At 41.8% G+C, this 20,007-nt stretch overlaps 1 protein-coding gene across 2 annotated transcripts; it reads right to left on the bottom strand.

The window, feature by feature from the left end:
- Positions 1–1,674: 1,674 nt before the first annotated feature.
- PROK2 (prokineticin 2) lies at positions 1,675–15,717 on the bottom strand. 2 transcript variants are annotated; one of them, XM_070777113.1, is made up of 4 exons: positions 15,516–15,717; positions 12,052–12,177; positions 5,074–5,133; positions 1,675–3,296 (listed from the first exon to the last, which is right to left on the bottom strand). In XM_070777113.1, the coding sequence occupies exons 1-4, from the start codon at positions 15,609–15,611 to the stop codon at positions 3,192–3,194; spliced, it is 387 nt and encodes a 128-aa protein (XP_070633214.1). In that variant the 5' UTR covers positions 15,612–15,717; the 3' UTR covers positions 1,675–3,191. The 2 variants fall into 2 exon arrangements, with proteins under 2 accessions (XP_070633214.1, XP_070633215.1); XM_070777114.1 differs by lacking the exon at positions 5,074–5,133 and having other exon boundaries at positions 15,516–15,698.
- Between the last annotated feature and the right edge of the window lie 4,290 nt (positions 15,718–20,007).

Here is a 20,007-nt window from a genome sequence, read left to right as displayed (position 1 = left end):
GGGAACACTTCTGGCACAAACGTTTCTACAGTTAGACATGTGTACCCCAATGTTCATTGCAGCATTGTTTACAATAGCCAGGACATGGAAGCAACCTAGATGTCCATCGGCGGACGAATGGATAAGAAAGCTATGGTACATATACACAATGGAATATTACTCAGCCATTAAAAAGAATACATTTGAATCAGTTCTAATGAGGTGGATGAAACTGGAGCCTATTATAGAGAGTGAAGTAAATCAGAACAAAAACACCAATACAGTATAATAACACATATATATGGAATTTAGAAAGATGGTAACAATGACCCCATATGCAAGACAGCAAAAGAGACACAGATGTATAGAACAGTCTTTGGACTCTGTGGGAGAGGGAGAGGGTGGGATGATTTGAGAGAATAGCATTGAAACATGTACATTATCATATGTGAAACAGATTGCCAATCCAGGTTCAATCCATGAGACAAGCTGCTCAGAGCTGGTGCACTGGGATGACCCTGAGGGATGGGATGGGGAGGGAGGTGGGAGGGGGGTTCAGGATGGGGAACACATGTACACCCATGGCTGATTCATGTCAATGTGTGGCAAAACCCACTACAATATTGCAAAGTAATTAGCCTCCAATTAAAATAAAATTTTTAAAAAGTGCTGCTCTTAAGAAAAAGGCTGAACCGTTTTCACGAAAGTCAATGGATTTCTTTGCCAAGAAATCCAAAGATCCACTTGAGTTTGGTCAGTAGCTTCTGCCATAAAATCTATTTCTACCTTAGAAAGAATGGAATCCACTCACAAAATTTATATCAGACTAGATTGTTGACTTAGGTTTTCTTGCATAAATTCTCACTTTGCCTTACTTTTAGAAATTCTGGCCTATGAAGTTCCAACTTCCATGAGAGCTTGTCCTAGGGACTGGAAGAAACAGCACCACCATACCATCTTTACAGAGCAAAGCTTTGAGTGCTTTGCACACAATTATTTTAAAAACTGTCCAGGAAACACGACCACAAGCTTTTTACAACAACTGTTTGATAAGTGCTGGTAACAAGTTAAAAAGTAATAACCAAATAGAAGAGCACACTCCTCAGTAAAAATAATAACCAACGAGAGAGGTAACAAATGACAAAGCTCTGTTTTTCTTTGAATGGTAGTGCATCAGTAGGTACAGTTCTAAGTTTTGTACACCCAATTCACATAATATTCTCTTGGCTGTGTATACGCAGTCTAAGTTTTTAGGTATTGATTTAAAATATCAAGTTGATATATAAAAGCAAACTTTTATAAAAGCTACATGTCTTTTAACCTGGGGGAAAACAGATGATTGACCCAATCAAGTTTTCACCACTTATTAAAAGGATGTGTTGAACATTATGTGAAAACAGCACTGAGCAAAATTGAGCAAAATTACCCATAATTCAACTTGAAGACTTTTTTCCCCCGGCAAACTCACCAAGGAATGTTTCTTGAACGCAAACTAACCTGAACCAAAAATAATCCTTCTACGACCAAGTATGGTACTAAGTACAGCAAAATTCAATACACTTATAGCAAAACTTACCCCAGGGGAAAAGTTATATATAATATGCAACTGTAAGTCCTGGCTGAATAAATAACTATACAGTGAACAACTACTTTTTGTGGGTTAGTCGGTTGGCATGGCCACTTTAGTCAGTTAAACACATTTCAGAAGTTGTTTATTTGCAAATTTGAATCCATTTACAATACTTGCTGGGTTTTTTTCAAGGCATCGCCATAGGCCAGGACCTAGCACCCTGCCTAACCACTTATGGTCAGCACCCATTACTATTTGCTGAATCAAGACAGTGAAATGCCATGAGTCCATTTTGATTACAGTTATGCATGTCATAATTTTCCTTCATTCCCCCAAACCTCACCGATTTATACATTATTTTTGTACTACCATAAAACTCATGCAAACAGAACATTCCTGTATGCAAAAGGAAAATGTACACTCTGTTAGGGCTATATTACCAACTCTGGAGTCTTTACCCATTTTTTTAATATGGGCTATATAGAAATCCGCTTGTAATAAAAACTGACAACTGTGACAAAAATAAGGATATAATATTAAAAATAAATCAAATGATATACAGTACTGTCATTCTGATACAGAATTTTTACACAGCAATAGTGGTACGTACAAATGACAGGGTGTCAGGCAATCCATTACAACAGACCTTTGGGTTACAGATAAAGTTTAAGTGACAACTTAATATTGATTCTAACATGGTAACTAGTGTTATGCCAGATTAAAATCAATACATCTTCTTCAAGTGACATTTTCTGGAACATCTCTAACTAGGAGACTTTTGTTAAAAAAAAATCCTTATAAAAAGAAAAAGAAATAAATGTAGTATTGTACTGGAAATGTTTTTAAAAAAAAAAAATCCCAAATCTATAAATCTAGACTAATTTGACTTCCCATTCTCTCTGTCCTTACACTGGTCAACCGTAGACCTGGCACCCACTTACATAAGCAGGTTCAAAGTTCAGGAGCAGCCCGTCTCTACTCCCTATAAGAGAAGTTTAGGGTATCTGGTTCAACTACACATTCTTTCCACTGTTTAAGTATCAGGCAAAAAAGCTTGATTCTCATCAGTGATTCTGCCAGCAAGCTCAAGGATATGGATCCTCACTTTAAAATGCTAGAGGGTCAGGGAGGGAAATGCCAAACAATAAAATGAGAGTCTTAAAACTCATTGGGGAATGAAGGAAAGAGACCCAAGTCGTGTGTGTGTGTGTGTGTGTGTGTGTGTGTGTGTGTGTGTGTGTGTGTGTGTGTGGTGGGACAGGGCTGGGGACAGGGTATGTTTAGGGGAAAAAAATTTCTGTAACAAAATAACAGATTTGTATTCTCTGCACTTCTGCGAAAATGGGTGAGTTATTGGCATTAAAAAAAAAAAAGCCAAATGAAAAAACAAACAGGGAAATGAGAACTGTTCCATAATGTCCTGCACTTTATGTTTCTATTCAAAATGTAAATCCCCTTTCAATCAAAAAAAAAAAAAAAAGTGCAACATCATTTAAAAATCAAAGAAGGAAATGTGACTTAGAGAACTAAGGAAGCAATAGCATTTCTTTCTGGCATATTATCTGTTTGACACAATCACAGGTGAACAGGCTTTACAGACATTGTGTGGCTGTTCACATTTAAAGCGTCTCCTCTAAAGTGATTACTTCTGGGCTAAACATGTGTATCGGTTAAACGAAGTCCGTGAACAGGCCAAGCCAGGCAGGCATGGACACGTGTGATGCATTCTCCGCCCAAGAAATGGAACCTAAAATAAAAAAGAAAACCGAGTTAGAGCAGGAAATGTTAAAAAGGAAAAAACTATTCTTAAGGAATTTCTTTGAATAGAAGTTAGTGTTTATTAAATATTAACTATTCCTCAAACAACAGCATCTACTTTCATGTATTATCCTTTTGTAGCCTTCCAACCACTCTGTGAAGATGGCAAACACTTTAATCACACCCATCTGATAGATGAGAGACAAAAGCACAGAGAGGTTAGGAACTTGCCTGAGGTCACATATCCAGAACTTGAAGCTTGGCTGACAAGTGGACCTGAAGGACCAAGCATTTAAACAGCAAGCTACATTGTCTTTTACTTTTTCTCATATAATTCTTTTTTAGAGTGTCCTGCTACTGAAGCTCCTTGAAGAGAACATAATTTTTTGGGCACGACCACATGTGTACAATAAGCAAATAAAAATTCACTGATGATGAGAAATGTATAAATTCATACGTTTGTGCAAAGATGTGAGCGAGTTCCCTGGCAGTCTAGTGGTTAAGATTTGGTGATTTCACTGCCATGGCCTGGGTTCAATCCCTGGTCAGGGAACTGAGATCCTGCAAGCCAACAAAATCAGGGAAAGAGGCAGCCCAATTTGCAGCAATGCAACAGAGCAAACCCCAGGCGGGAGAGCCAGCAGCAAAAGGCTGCTCTCACCCCAAGCACAGTTTGGTTGCCGTTTCTAAGAACCTGCTTGAACCTGGGTGAAGCTTGAACCAAGCACAGTTCAACCAAACTGAACCAAGCACAGTTCGGTGCTCGAACTAAACCGAACTGAACCAAGCACATTTCGGTGAAGCTTGAGCCAAGCACAGTTCAACCGAACCGAACCAAGCACAGTTCAACCAAACTGAACCAAGCACAGTTCGGTGCTTGGGTGACTTCCTGAAGTTCAGTGCTTGGGTGACTTCACCTGAACTTGGGTGAAGCTTGAACCAAGCACAGTTCGAACCGAACTGAACCAAGCACAGTTCAGTGCTTGGGTGACTTCACCTGAACTTGGGTGAAGCTTGAACCAAGCACAGTTCAACCAAACCGAACCAAGCACAGTTCAACCAAACCGAACCAAGCACAGTTCGGTTGCTGTTTCTAAGAACCTGCTTGAACCTGGGTGAAGCTAGGTTGAGGAGGGTCAACTAGCAACTGGTGTGGTCGTTCTCTGTGCCAGGGGCAAGTGAAGGACTCACAAAACATGTATGCTTTCTAGAGGCAAAGAGCAAAACCCACCCTTCTTCCCATAGGAATGGTGCCCCCTTGAGAATCTGCCTGCTTTGCAAGGGATAGGGAGAAAGTTTAACTGTAGGCCTGCAAGTGGTTGAGGATAATGAAATGAGATGGCAAATTACCCAATTGAGGGTAATGTGAGAGAGGACAGCTACTGCAATCTCATGCCGTCAGGGGATCCGTCCACAGCTGACATGCGGCACAGAAATGCATCCTTCCTGCCTCCCAGCTCAAATGCTTCCTTTGGTATCATGCTAGCACATTTCCTATTCCACCAAAAGAGACTGCCCCACAAGAGTGATCTATCCGTACAAGAAAATCTTGAGATGCATCTTCCAGATGCCTTCGAAATCATTTCTTTCTGCATCAAACAAAAGGCTGAACAAAAGGCTGTCTGCAGACAGTGGCAGAACCATTCTAACCTTATTTTCAGGTTGAACTGATTGGATGGATCCAATTCTATGGGTGTTCAGCAATGGTCAAGGCTAATTATTCTGGGCATTATCTTTGGATGCTACCATGCTCATGTGCTCCTTACCTTTTTCTTTCTTCTTCTCTTCCTCTTTCTTCTTTCCTGCCTTCCATTTCCAAAATGGTTCTGGAAGGGCCAGGGAGATGGTTGAGATCAATAAATACCAAGGGAAGAGTAGGCAGGTGGGGGTGGCACGTGGTGAACAGGCAGGACCATCCCAGTTCCTCTGTCCTTTTGTGAGAGCATTACTTTTGAGGTTCAAAGGGCAGTGTCTCCATGGGGGCACATGGCCATCGGTCCCATGCAGACACGGGCTAGAATGGTTCTGTCACTGTGTGTGTCAAAGGGTCCATGGAAGGCCGGCTCATTTGTTGCCACTGAGAATATATCAGAGGAGGTGGGGGCAGCAGGAATGGCTTGGACAATTACAAGTGGATGGCATGAGACATAATAACTCATGACTTTGGCCTAGAGATTTTGAGAGATTCCTTTCGCTGAGCCCCAAACTACTGCATGAACCAGCGGTTCTCAGTCTGGGGTGATGCTGCCCCCAGGAGACGGCTGGCAATGTCCAGAGAGGCAGTTTTGTGTGTCACAGTGCAGGGAGGGGGCATCTGGTGGATAGAGGCCAAGGATGTTGCTAAACATCCTACAACTCAGGGGACCTTTCCCATGTCAGAGTTATCTGTTCTCAAATGTCCACAGTGCCGAGGCTGAGGAACAAACACAGGTGGCAAGGAACAGGAGCCTGGAAAGGGTGAGTGCTACCTGTAACAAGCATGTCAAACTGTTACACGTGGAGAACACCAATCAGGTGTCTCCTGTTCATTCGTTCAACAGACTCCAACTGCGTGTCACCAGCACATCAGGCCCTGTTTCAGGTACTGAGGATACAGCGATGAATCAAACAAGAAAGGTCTCCGCCCAGCAATGGAGGGTCATATCAACGACAGCTACTCAGTAAGACAGTTTCAGCTACTACGCATCCCAGGCTTCAGTCTGACGCTCTGTGCACCTCGACACTGTGGTCACCCTTGGGTCTGCCACATGGGTTCTCAGCAGCAAAAGCAGCAGGAAAGAAAAATGACTCGCACCGGCAGCCTGCCGCAGGCCAGGCCACAGCAAGGCATGATGTCTGAGTGTCATGCTAAAGCTGGGTGCCAGATTTCTGTCTCCCTGTGACACAAGCTAAGTGGCTTCCTCTTGAGATGAAGCAACACAGCTGACCGAGGTCATCAAGCCACAAAAGGGACATGTCACAGTCAAACCCATCTCCATCTTCTTCCAAATACCACCAGGCCCAGATTCCAGGCCCTGAGGAGAAAAGGGAATCTTTTAGTTTTGAGTGCATTAACACTCAGCCTGGTACAAAGGACACACTCAAAAATATATGTGTCAAATGCTTGTCTTCTACCCCAATCCCACCATAGGCTGTGACCTCCCTGAGGGGTAAAAAGGTGACCTTCTCAGCTCCTGCGGCTCCACCTTTGTCCTAAATTCCTCTGCCTGGCACTGATCAATGCCACCAAACTCAGAAACCAAAGGCTCTTGCTTATGCAGAGTCCCTCCAGGGTCTAGGAAGGGCCCTGGCAATGTGTTCTCAAGGTCATGTGTTTTTGTGAAACCTTCAAAAATGTCTATTATTCTTTTTCTTACCCAGGGCATCATGACCGTGTAAACATCAACCTACATTTGCTGCAACTCAATTTAACACAATGATTAAACTGGCAGGTCCCTTTATACCTGGGTGCCCTTTTCTTATTTTTATCCTTTTTCAAGATTCAGCCTGTGTTTCTCCCTCCCTCACCCGAGCTTTTCTACACTGGACAAGCCTGTAGCAGTTTTCTCCTCCATCTACGTGCTCTCAATCACACACACTACGATTTCTGACATGGTGAACACCCCATAGATACCTGCCAATTTCTTGTCTGGCCCATTCACTGCTATTTCTACATTCATGTATGGCAAGCCTAGTAGCTGTCTGACAGTCACACAAGCACAAGAAAGTGTGCACAGAAGATGCATCTTTAGATGTATTAATACAGCCAAGGAGCTAATCATTCAGTACCAACGTGACGCTTTACTTTAGAATCAACTATGCACTCAAGCCAATGTTTCTAATACTGTAGATTTCCAATCAGCAAATTCTAGGAGTTACCAAGGCAGAACCTTCAGCACTCTTGAGAAGGCATGATGCCCAACACATCTGCAGCATTTTTAAAGAGAAAACAGCGCTGATATAAAACCAAAATATTATTTGTGCTCTCTCTCAAAACAGAGTCAACTGTGTTAAAGAAGGGAACACAATGGGATACTTGAAGAAAAGCTGAGTCACGTGACATAAAAAGCACTGGCCCAATAATTTTTTTCCTTAATAAAACCAGTTTTCTTACCACTTTATCAATAGAAGTATATAGTTCAAAAACATTCAAATGGTATGAGTGCATAAAATAAAAATGACAAGTCCCATACATCCACAGTTTCTGGTTTCAATAGGTCTGATGAGTGCCACTGTATGGTTTCTTTTAATTTTTTTTTCTTTTGGTAATAGGCATATATTCTCATGGTTTCCCAGGTGGCACTACTGGTAAAGAATCTGCCCGCCAGTGCAGGAGATGTAAGAGGTGTGGGTTCAAGCCCTGGATGGGGAAGATCCCCTGGAGAAGGAAATGGCAACCCACTCCAGTGTTCTTGCTTAGAGAATCCCATGAATGAGGAAGATGGCAGGCTACAGTCATAATGTCGCGAAAAGTCAGACACGACTGAAGCAACTTGACACAGTACATATATTCTCAGAACCCTAAATATATAATTATTGATCTGTTCCCCTCCTGTGAGCATCATGTTAACCTGGGGCCTGTGCTGACTCAAGTGGATCCAACACAGACCTGGGCCTCCCACTGCACTGTGTCCCCAGAAAAAATAAAGAAAAAACAGGGAATGGTGGGCCAGCCTCCTTGGTTGTACGGAACTGGACTTGAGTTGGGGAACCTTGAGTCTCTGGGACTAGAGGGGCATAAAAGATATGCAAGAAATAAGAGTGGTAGTTTCTGCAGGTCAAAGGGCCCCCTGACACACACACATCCTGGCAATCATGTGTGGCAGCCACCAGCACCTGTGTGGATGACGGCAAAAGAAGTTGTGTGCTTGGGTAGCTGATGAGTTCCCTAGGAGGTGAAGATGCTGCATCTCCTGTGCTGTGTCTTGATAGGCTAAGTAAAAGACGCATTAGACAGTGGTGCGCACCCGGCGTGATTCCAGCCCCCTGCAACGCCTGGGGGGACATCTAGAGGCCATGTTGGAGGTCACCACTGGGATGGGGTGCTACGGCACCTAGCGGGTAGAGACTAGGGCCGCTAGTAAACACACTGCAATGCCCAGGGCCACCCCCACAACGAGGAGCCATCCAGTCTAAACTGTCAGAAGAGCCGGGCTCAGAAGTCCTCTTGTCAACTGGAAATCATGTTCTTCAGAAAAGGAGAATGGATTAGTCAAGTTTTAAAGTGCAGCTCAAAAACAAAAATAAAAAACCAAAGCAAGTGCTAAAAAAGTGTTAACATAAAAAACAGAGCAAAATTTAAAAATAAGATTAATTTTTTGAAGGAAATATAGATTAAATTTAATATTTTAATAAAATAATAAGCAATAAAAGTACTCATCACATAATTTTAAACTTCTAAAGCCCATGAGTAAATAGCATAGGATGGACATGACTAGTCTTTGTAAGCTCTGTTAATAAAAGTGTGGGTACCAATAGAAACTAGTGTTTCTTAAACTGGAGAAAGCAATAAACAGCAAAGTATTCCCAGTAGATACGTGATTTAATAATGCACTCTTAATTATTAAAAAAGAGTTGTTAAAGAAAAATCAATACGTTATAACTACCATCTGCCTAAAAATGTGTTTAGAAAGCATGCATCCTATTCCTTTCAAGTAGACTTATATTTTATTCTATTTTTGAATGATCAAATGTGAAGTTAAAAACTTTACAAAATTGTAGCCTAGGAGTGTCTAAACTGTCTAATTGATACATCAGAAACAAAATAGTAAAATGAATTCAATAGTTTCTACCTATAGGTCTTAATTTCATTCATCAAATACTGTTCACTTTATCAAAATAAATATCGGTGGCTAATGTCTAAGCCAAACCAGAATAGAAAGTTTAAAATTAGAGCAGGTATAGTCCTCACCTATTCATAGTCTTGTGCTTCTAATACACCAGTCCCTGTGACCACAATCAGAGTTAATCTATTTTTTTTTAGAAGGCAAAAAGAAAGTGGAGGGGGGAAAGTAATGAACACATCACATTTAAAAGAACTTTTATACAGCATCCATCTATATTTTTACCATCTACTAATCAACTGTAAAACTTTAGAGTAGAGTCTCACCAGGACATATTTATTTTAAAATGGGTTTTTTTTTTTTTAAGTTGTTTTGAATAGAGTATAGCTGAAAGATACTCTGGAAGAACTAGGTTTTCATCAGGATAAGTAAATTTCACTCAGAACAAGTAACAACTCTGGAACAAGAACTAGGTTATTGAAATGACCTATGAAAATGTATTTTCAAGACAGTAAAATAACCAATATGAACAGCTGTAATATTGAGGTCTAAAAACATGGTTCAAGTGGTTATCTGAATGGGGGTAAGTTCAGATCTGACGTTAACATCTTACTTTTTCAGTACTTTCCGTTCTTTTATCACTTAATTTTACTATGAAAACTATAATCTGTTATCATAGACTTTATTATCAACAGTGTGATTAAAAGCACAGCACAGAGATGCTCCTGGGTTTATGGCAGGAGAATGATTTTGTTTTCTTTCAAAACTGACTTCGCACTAAACCTGAACTAGAAACTATAGGAACCAGGAAAATAGAATCTGGTTCTCTTGTCAAAATATCTCAACATTTGGAAACCTCATCAGAACTACAAGATGAGACAGATTTCAACTCTGGACTATTCTGTGTCATCTCAGGGAACATCTTCCCTACACAAACCCATCTGGGTTAATTGCACTGAAAAAAAAGTTCAAATTAAACATGACCACAGCTTTCACTGAAGTAGATGCCAATGGAGTGATGGACAGAGCAAAATCCAGAGCCTGTTCTCTGACCTATCGCCTTGGGACCTCAGCCACATACTGAGCCCCTGGGAGGCTGAATGTTGTACAGAGGATGGGAGAAAACCAAACCTTACTTCACAGACTTGTATTAAATGAGAAACACATCCACGACAATTAGCATCATATCGAGGATCTGGTACACCATGGCATACAAGTAGCAACTAGTACTGCTATTTGTACAAAAATAGTTACCCAGAATGTGTCATTCTTGACTTGTTTTAGCAAACCAGCTGGGGTAGCGGAGGTTATACTAACAATGTACAAAGACAACTAATTATGAAAGAACAGTGAATTAAGAGTCAACTTTTAAGCAACAGCGACTCCCATGGACAAAAGATGGCTCGTGTTGGATAAGGCTGATGAAAAAAACTGAGACCGATGCCAAAGGCGGCTGGGCAGGTTTCACCCTCCACCCCCACCCCCACCAAGGGGAATGGGGTTAGTGGTTTGGCACAGAGCCAGACAACTAACGGTTTTGAAACCTTTCCTGTCTCAAAATGGCCGGGAATAAAAGGTGCATATCATGCTTACAAACGACAGTACCGGCTCAAGCGGTCAAACCATGGTGAGGAATGGTACCAATGCAACAGGAAGTGTTTCTCAAGGAAACCACAGGAGAGCCCAAGGTCATCTTCAGATGGGTCTAAACAACCAGGGTTCCCACTACAGCACATTGAGCGAAACCCCAATTTTCTTATTTCATTCAGATAGAGTCAAAACCTTAGCTGTTATCTGTGACTGTGGAGTATGGGAAAGATATTTGGCTCCATTTCAGTTTTAAACCCTAAGCCACATGTGGGGAAAAGAAAGCAGAAGGCAGAATTCAGTTTGCTTTGAGAACATTTAACCTGTTTTTAGAGGATGTGATGGGTAGAGAGAGAACACTGCAGAGGACTGAACTCACCTCCAACAAGCCCCAGGCCTGGGACACGTCCTCAAGCACACACACGCCGCTCCCCACCCACCCCTGCACCCTGGACCCCATGTAGCTGCTGGTAAGTGAGGATGTACTAACGGCACAAGAAGAGCAAGGCACCTGCAGCCTGGCACCCCTGGGGATTTGGCTGGAACCATACTGGGTTTCACACGCTTTGTATCTGAAGGACACGGATTCTCCAGGTTCCACAAACTTCTCTGCTCCCTCCTACCTGCCACCCACCCACTTCTGGAAGTCCTACACAGCTCTCTGGCCCCTGCAGACAGGAGGGTCTGCAACACCTGAGGACACAACCTCTGCAGCCCCATCCGATACTGCCGTCACTCCTGCCACTTCCTGTCAATAACTTTCCAAAAATGGTGTTTAGGTCATTGTGATATGGAGCTGTTAGAGAGGAAAATAAACTGGAAAGGTAAACATCATGAATCTCCAGGGTTGTGAACATTGCATCCTGTGGAGAGAGTCAAAATGTAGGACTTTCAAGTTAAAATACAAGTGGATCATTTTCTACAAAACCCATGGATCATTTTCTACAAAACCCAAAGCACAAACTTATGTGCTTCTGCCTTTTCAGTAGGTCTGATTTCAGCAAAGAAGTATACACAGTATTTTATATATACACACATATATGTATATAAATGGTAATATATATACATAAATGGTCTTTTAGGATATAAAATACATTCATATATCCAAAAGTAATATATATTTATATCCTAAAACTGTTAAGCAAAATTCGGTATTTCAAATTATTTTTATGAAATGTTTCTAATGCCATGAGAATGAAGATATGTAAATGATTAGTTAAATAAGGATGGTAAGAATACAGTTCTCTCAGATGGAAATGGAGAGGAGAATGGAAGAGGTTTTCCACTTCATCTTCTCTGATTTCCAATTTCTAGCACATTTCATGTCATAGAGGCCTTGCTTGGAGTTGAGTAACTGAAATGTAAGAAAACCAACAAGAACACATATATACTAACTTTACGAGTCATCGGATGGCAACTGTCTCCCACTTTGCCCATCGGTGTGCAAATCCGTATGCTCTTAACCCAGAGACTAACAGCACAGCACATGCCTCCACCACACTGGGGGTCCCTGTCGCAGGCCTGAAATGTGATAAGCAAACAGATAAAGATAATCAGAATGACTCAGGCTAAAATTAGCAGTAAAAAAAAAAAAGCTCTTTTAATATCTCACAGCTATGATTTTAATAATCTTACATGTTTATAAAAACTGTAATCATTTATTTGAACATATTTACAATAAAATCTGATCAGAGATTTTCCCACTTGGTGAAAAAAAAAAGCCTAAATAATGGCCCACAGAGTATGAAAATTATAAACCCCAATACTTTTTAAAAAAATCAGCTCTCTTTTTCTAGTGCTTTATGGATGAAACAGCTTTGAACTTGAAGTTTATATTGGTCTTTTACCATACGTGGCCATTAGGAACTACATAAATTGAATCACAAGATTTTATAACTATTAACGGTAGAATAAAGTGGGCCCAATTTAAAAAAGAGATTTAAATGGTCTCTAAATCTATCATGAAATGCTCCAGATCCGTAAAGATACCGATGTAAATTTAAAAGTATAACTCATTTTCTCTTTCAAATATTTGCATTTTGGTTCATGAGATTTAACGTTTCTCACACCTCTGACTTGATTTTCACCATTTCCTTTTGAAAGAAAGAAATTTCATAGGCTGAGAATGGCCAGACCAAGACTTTTGCCTTATGTTACTCTTTTTTTTTTAGGTGAGTAACCTGCAAAAAAGGAAATTATTGGCTTAGGGTATACATATGTGTACAATATAAGATTAATGAAACTATTCTGAGATCCATCAGATTTAGAAATGCAAGTGAAAGATTCAATTATCAACAGTGAATACTCAAGACACTTGTTCCTAATATAAAAATTGTAAATACATATAATCAAAGAATCAGCTATGGAGGAATTTCCTCACTTGACTAAACAGAAGTAAATAATGAAGTGTAAACTTATTTGCATAAAAGTAGATCCAAAGAACTATGGTTCTTTCCTAGAACCATCCATAAATAGGATGCTTTGTTTGAATGGTGTTCAGTAATCTGTTTTGTTAGTGTTAAGGTGAGAACATCCTATACTATATATGTAAGAAGCTAAGAAATCTATAATTTAGACAAATTTAAGCGCAGATTTAATGCAAATAACTAAGATACTTCTTCAGAGTTCTTAGTTTTGGAGAAGCTATAATTTCGCAAAAGACAAATATATGGGGATACTCATTATTTTTTCATTAAAGTGATCAGCTATATTGTTTTATTTCCCCCATTAGAATTTTTTCTTGGGCTATTTAGTATTGGATAAAAACTGTAATTTTCATCTTGGGGTGTTTAGACATTTATAGGAAAATATACAAACAGTTCCATTTTTCCAGTTTTTATCTGAACATCAGAAATCACACATACGTAGCCATTACATTCCATAAATGAGATGTTCACTGTACGATCTTTTTCAATACAGTTTTAACAAATCTATGTGGACATATAAATCAATTCAAAAATAACCACATTACTACTCCCCAAAAAGTAAATATTTAAGATGGAGGTTTTAGGCAATATTTTATTTCAACAGATTCTTAACACCAGGAATTCTGAAGCCCCACTAGCTCTTTTAATAAGACAATCAAAATCCAGCCAAAATCTCTTAAATTTCAATCAATCACTTGGATTTTAAACATCCTAGAGATGACATATCTAGATAAGTTACTAGGTTTTTCATTTGACTCCAGATGGTTCCTGTCATGGAAACATAACTATATTTATTTACTGCCATGCTGTTTTAGAGAAATTTTTAAAGATCCTTTTATTTTCTAGCACTGTTTTGCAACAAGAAAAACAACACATATAATCGCATATAGCCAGTTTAAATTTTAACAGATAAACATTCAATGTGATAAAATTTCACTTTGTAATAAAAAAGTTTCAGTTCTTGGAAATACTTATAAAGACTTGCATGGGTTTATATATTTTTAATTAGACAGCTGTTTCTTAATGCCCTTCATCTTTAACCTACTGCAAATCTATTCAACTGGTGTTGTCTTGTGAATGGAACAAAAAGATACTTATATTACAAAGGAATTTGGGGCTCAGAGGATTAGCAGAAATTTAAAGAGCCAGCAGGGGAAGATGAGGGAAAACCAATCAGATTTCAATTCTCATGTATTAGAAAGACTTGTAAAAACTTTTTTTCAACCACATGGACTGACAAAGCTATTCAAATACATCTATATCTGTAAAAATCTCTACAAACTATACTAATAAATATCACAATACTTATTAAGTATCTCTTGGCCATAACCCAAATATCTATTGGTTGTAACCAAATACTGTTATAATACAAGGACTTTCAATGTGCTATAAGCATATGGAGACAATAGTGCTTAATTTTGTCAAGACAACGACAGTTCCCTTAAATTTAAATGGTATTTCATTATCTGTGTACTATCATTTCAAACATAAAACTTTTTTCTCTAAACCCTATTATGTGAACTTAGATATTTGAAATAATTTAATGGGGGTGTAAAATACTTTCAGACTTATTAGAGTTGAACAATCAGGAAATGGTAGCGATTCTGCATTGTTGGCATAAAGTAGACATTTTCATTTTGTGCTGTAAAGTTATCCTTCGGATCCACACAAAGAAAATTGTTGGTGGACCTAGGAGAGAACTGAACTAGTTCCTACTTCCACAAATGATGACATCTCTCTAAACTGAAACATCTACAGGATCACCTACTCCATAACTAAGCCAAAGCACTGTAGGTGCGTTTATCAGGAACAGGAAACGGAAAACTTTTACAAGGAGAAGCTCAGGACGTTGGGGGGGGAAAATGAAGAACGCTGGAACTGAGAAGAAAGGACCCACGTTGCTTTTCAAAAGTGCACTTATGACCTTGAACCAAGTTATTTCAAAGGGATTTTGCAGAGAATGCTTTGGGGAGCAAACTCCTCAACCGCAGAATTAAGTCTCCCAGGATCTGGGGGTACTGGTCTTGCCCCTTTACATTTTAAAGCACTTAAATTTTAAGGACAGAGGCTGGAAAAGCTGGGGCAAAGTGCTCGAGAAAACTGCCAAAGGCAACTTCTTTCAACTTAAGAGGAAAAAAGACCAAACGCGAGGACAGAGGGGCAGGCGAGCGTGAGAAGGTGGTGGGGAGCGACCGTGGGCACTTCTTCCAGGGAGCGCCCGATGTCCTGGCCGCCCGCTGCTTAGGGATCAGGGCATCCTCCAAGTGCTCCAAGGGGCGAGTGGGGCAGGTGTCCCGGTCCGGGATAACCCTCCCGTGCCCCCACCTCCCGGTCGCTGTCCCCAAGCCGTCTCCCCCTGGGTTCCCGCCCCCACGACCCGGCGGCACGAGGAGGGCGCGCATCCCGGGTGGACAGGTGCGCCCGGCCGCTTACCCCGGTGATGACCGCGGCGTCGCCGGCGGGAGGTGTGAGCAGCAGCGGAGGCAGCAGCAGTAGGAGCAGCAGGCGGGCGCAGCGCGGGCTTCTCATGGCGCCCTCGGGCCTGGGCGGCTGTTGGGGGGCCGTTGGGGACGCACGGGCTGCAGCGCAGAACGCAGAGCGCCGGGCGGGCCACTCACGCAATCCTGCCGGCGGTTATAAAGGCGAGCCCCGCCGTGACTCACGCAGCCGCCCGGCCGGCCGCACGCGCGGGGGGCATGGCGCGGGCACACCCCCGCGCCCACCCCCCTGCCCCGGCTCCGCTCGCGGCAGGGACTGCTCGCGTCCCTGCCGCGCACGTGTCGCCGTGGTCCCGGGCGCCCCCACTCGGGGCGCTACGCAGGCAGCGCCCCCCGCGCGGCGCCCGGCTCGCGGCCAGCCCCTTGGCTCGCGGCCAGCCACTTGCCTCGCGCCGCGGCTGCCTTCCGCACGCGCCCGCACGTCTTTTTTGGTCAGAGATACCCCCTCTGCTGTCCTGGTTTCCCCAGCTCCACGTACTCAGCGCTGCAAACTTGCAGCTCATTTGCTCTCCAGATGTCTAGGGAGTGCCTACCAAGGTGCTGGGCGCTGTGGACACACCGGGGGAGCAAGGGAGGAGCCAAAAGCCGCTCAATGTATTAATTTCTGTATGCCACCTACAGCCACTTGGTTTGTCCTTAGGGTCCAGTAACTGAACAGAAAAGACAGACATCAAACAAACAACCTGGAAACGTGGAAAACAAGGGGCAAAGAACAAAGGGAGGGCAAAATTACCCCTCATCCCACATCCCTGACGACACTGAGGGATTTGTCCTTCTAGCTGTGGGAGTCCAATTTATTTCTTTCAAGGACTGTCCTCCCTTTCTGCTCACATCTGTTCCCTACCCTCTGCTCTCTGATTTTCCTCGCATTCATTTCTTCCCTTTAACATCGCGCCAGCTTCAGGCAGAGCAGTTCAGGATGATGCTAAAGCGAAATGAGATCGCCAAGCTCCGGATGCCAGCCTGAGGCGCCTTACGCTGTAGGTAGGCAGCTCTCTTACTTTCCAGTCCAAGATAATCATCTTTCAGTCTTTATAAGACGCGATACGACGTTACTGGGATTCGTTCATTTGTGTAAGTATGATTTGAGTGCCTATTGGGTTCTAGGACCCCTATGAGAGGACCAGTGAGAGCTTCCCCTTCCATTGTGACCTCCAGTCTGGCTTCAAGAATCTCAGCGTGTTTATCCTCAAGGAAATTCTTTCGAGAATACCTAGGTGTGACCACTCCAGACTTGTTTCCACCGAAGTTCTGGGAAGCTCGACTTTATTCCTTGAAACCTCAGCTTTCCCTGGCCCTATTGAAAAGCAGATGTGTCTTCCAGTTTCTATAATAAATGCAGTGGGGAGAGTCGGGACAAAGTTACTTTCAGACTGTGGGGCTCCCCCCATGCCAAAGCATTCAGACTAAATGTGGAAAAAAAAATTTTTTTAAGGCAATTATCCGAATGTTAAACAGCTGAGTATTTGGAAAACTAAAATTTTGACTGATTTTTAAAAACCCTTTTCATGCATGTTTTTATGTTTGAGAAATGTCTTGAAAGAGAAAACAAAAAAATATCAAACTTTTTTTTTTTTTACATTAAAAATTTGTAAAAATTGGGTTCACGGTTAAAGTAAGTGGAAACAGTAGCAAGTGACAGATCCGTGGAAAGTTTCATTTTCCAATCTCCATGCCAATGGTAGCATGGGAATGCTGCCGGGTAAATGTAAAAACCAGTCAACATGGATTTTAACATTCCTACAATTTTTTTTAATGGTCTAATTTATATTTGTTACTGCTGAATGCCAGTTTGGGTATCCCCTGCTTCTCCAGGCATACAAAACAGGCTATGTCTCCAGAGTAAAGTCAGTTTTCAAAAGTAGAAGGCTTCACACACTGCTGTTTGGAAAACAATCCTCATAAAGATGTTTTGAAACAAAGTTGGAAACACTTAAAATTCTTAGAGTTGGTTTGGTTTCATGTTGATTCTTTTGATCCTGCTGTTTCTTCTAATTGTTTTAATGCTTAGAGGAGAAATGAAGGCCTCTGATATGACAGATCTTTGTATCCATGGCCAAGTTAAAATATTGAAGTCTGAAAGTTGGTTGCATCTCATAAAGAGAAAGATGGAAAGCTGAGTTTAACTAGTTCATAAACATCAGCTAGGGAAGCCATTGTTGAAATAGAAATTGAAGAGTAGTTTGACTATTCTATTCTCTTTCTTACTGTTAATTTTGCCACGTGATCAATGCAGCCTTGGGATAACTATAGAAAGAAAACCAAACTTTGTGTAGTTTAGAATCTAGATTCCTGTTTTCTAGCAGACCATCAAGGGAACAGGTGAATTGAAGGAGCAGTACAGGAAAGTCCCTAGACCTCAGGATTGTAAATTAGACTGAGCTGGATTGGAATTCTCAGTGACCAGTGGGCAAGCTGTTTAAAAACTTCACTAAACCTCTGTTTTCTCACTTGTAAAATGGATAAAAATACCAATCTCATGGTAAACAACCTCCATGGGGTTTAAATAGGATAATACCTATAACATGCTTAGCACAGTCTTTAGAACATACTAGGAGCCCTGTTAAGCATGAAAGTGAAAGTGAAGTTGCTCAGTCGTGTCCGACTCTTTGCGACCCCACCGATGGTAGCCTACCAGGCTCTGCCGTCCATGGTATTTTTCAGGCAAGAATACTGGAGTGGGCTGCCATTTCCTTCTCCAGCGGACCTTCCCAACCCAGGGATCGAACCTGGGTCTCCTGCATTGCAGACAGACACTTTACCATCTGAGCCACCAGGGAAGCCCCTGTTAAGCATAGCCTCCTATTAAGTCTTATCCTTTGGTGTTCTCTGACAACTTCAGCCAACACAGTTTTTTCTGTCTTGCCCACCAGATTAGATTAAATCCTAAATCTAACAACTGGTGTCCTTATAAGAGAAAGAAGAGGGATACCTGGACACAAAGCGACACAAGGAGAAGGCCAGGTAAAGGTGGAGGCAGAGACTGGAGTAATGCATGTAGAAGTCAAGAAATACCAGGGATTACCAACAACCACCAGAACCCGGAAGAGTCAACAAAAGATTGTTCCCTAGAGCCTTCAGAAGAAGCATAGTCTTATTGACATCTTGATTTTGGACTTTTAGCCTCCAAAACTGTCAGAGAATAAGTTTCTATTCCAGGTGAGGGAGGCTGGAGGGGTGCACAATGCATGTGTACTCAGTCGTGTCCAACTGTTTGTAACTCCATGGACTGCAGCCCACCAGGCTCCTCTGTCCATAGAGTTTTCCAGGCAAGAATACTGGAGTATCCTACATTTCCTACTGTAGGAGATCTTCCCAACCCAGGGATCGAAACTGCTCCTTCAGCATCGGCAGGCTGATTCTTTACCACTGAGCCACCTGGGAAGGGTGCACACCAGCTCTCAAATGCCTCTATCTGGAAAAAAAAAAAGCCTCTGAAATTGGCATATATCATTTCTGCTCATGTTTTAATGGCCAAAAAAAAAAAACCAAAACCGACTTAGTCTGTCTTCAAGGGACAGGCAATGAATGTGAGTCTGTAATACCCTCTGTTTTCTGAGGAACCAGAAACTGGTGAACAGCACCATATTTTACAGGAAAGGGATCATTTGTGGTTTATTCTCTCTAATGAGCATGTAATAGGGAAAAACCTTTGCATTCTATTACAAGTTAACCACTAAAGGGATGTCATCTCTAAGTTTAAACTATACATAAAGGGCTTCCCTGGTGGCTCAGATGGTAAAGAGTCTGCCTGCAATGCAGGAAACCTAGGTTCGGTCCCTGGGTTGGGTAGATCCCCTGGAGAAGGAAATGGCAACCCACTCCAGTAGTCTTACCTGGAGAATCCCATGGGCAGAGGAGCCTGGCGGGCTACAGTTCATGGGGGGTTGCAAAGAGTCAGATATGACTGAATGACTAATACACACACATACATACATGATGGTCCATCTCTGGGAACCTTGCTTCCCAGGTAATGAGTATCAGCTGAAATACTTTTCTTTAGCTCACAGGAAACATCCTGACCAGGCCCACCCATGAATGACTGCAGGGAGAAATTAACTTATCTCCTCTGGAGGCTGATCGGAATCAGGAAATGTTTGAAGTTACTTCCTCCCCTTTTAGTATACAAGAAGCCTAAATTCTAACTCAGGCAAGAGGGTTCTTTACAACAAAGTCCACCATCTTTTCTGTTTGCTGACTTTCCAAATACAGTCACTATTCCTTACCCCAACAACTGGTCTCTCAATTTACTGGCCTGTCATGCATCAAGCAGTATGAGCTTGACCTTGGTAATAAACATAATGAACTTCTGCCGGGGTCCAGCCCCAGCTGATCCAGGGTATTCGAAGGAGAGATGGCATCAGCGAGGATCAGGAAACAACTGCTTAATTAAACGTTAACTAAGGATATAAAAAGTAATAGAATGA

This window comes from Bos indicus, chromosome 22, assembly GCF_029378745.1.
Source record: "Bos indicus isolate NIAB-ARS_2022 breed Sahiwal x Tharparkar chromosome 22, NIAB-ARS_B.indTharparkar_mat_pri_1.0, whole genome shotgun sequence".
NCBI lineage: Eukaryota > Metazoa > Chordata > Mammalia > Artiodactyla > Bovidae > Bos > Bos indicus.
The sequence above is the reverse complement of the archived record's forward strand: the minus strand, read 5'-3'. Positions and strand labels throughout refer to the sequence as shown.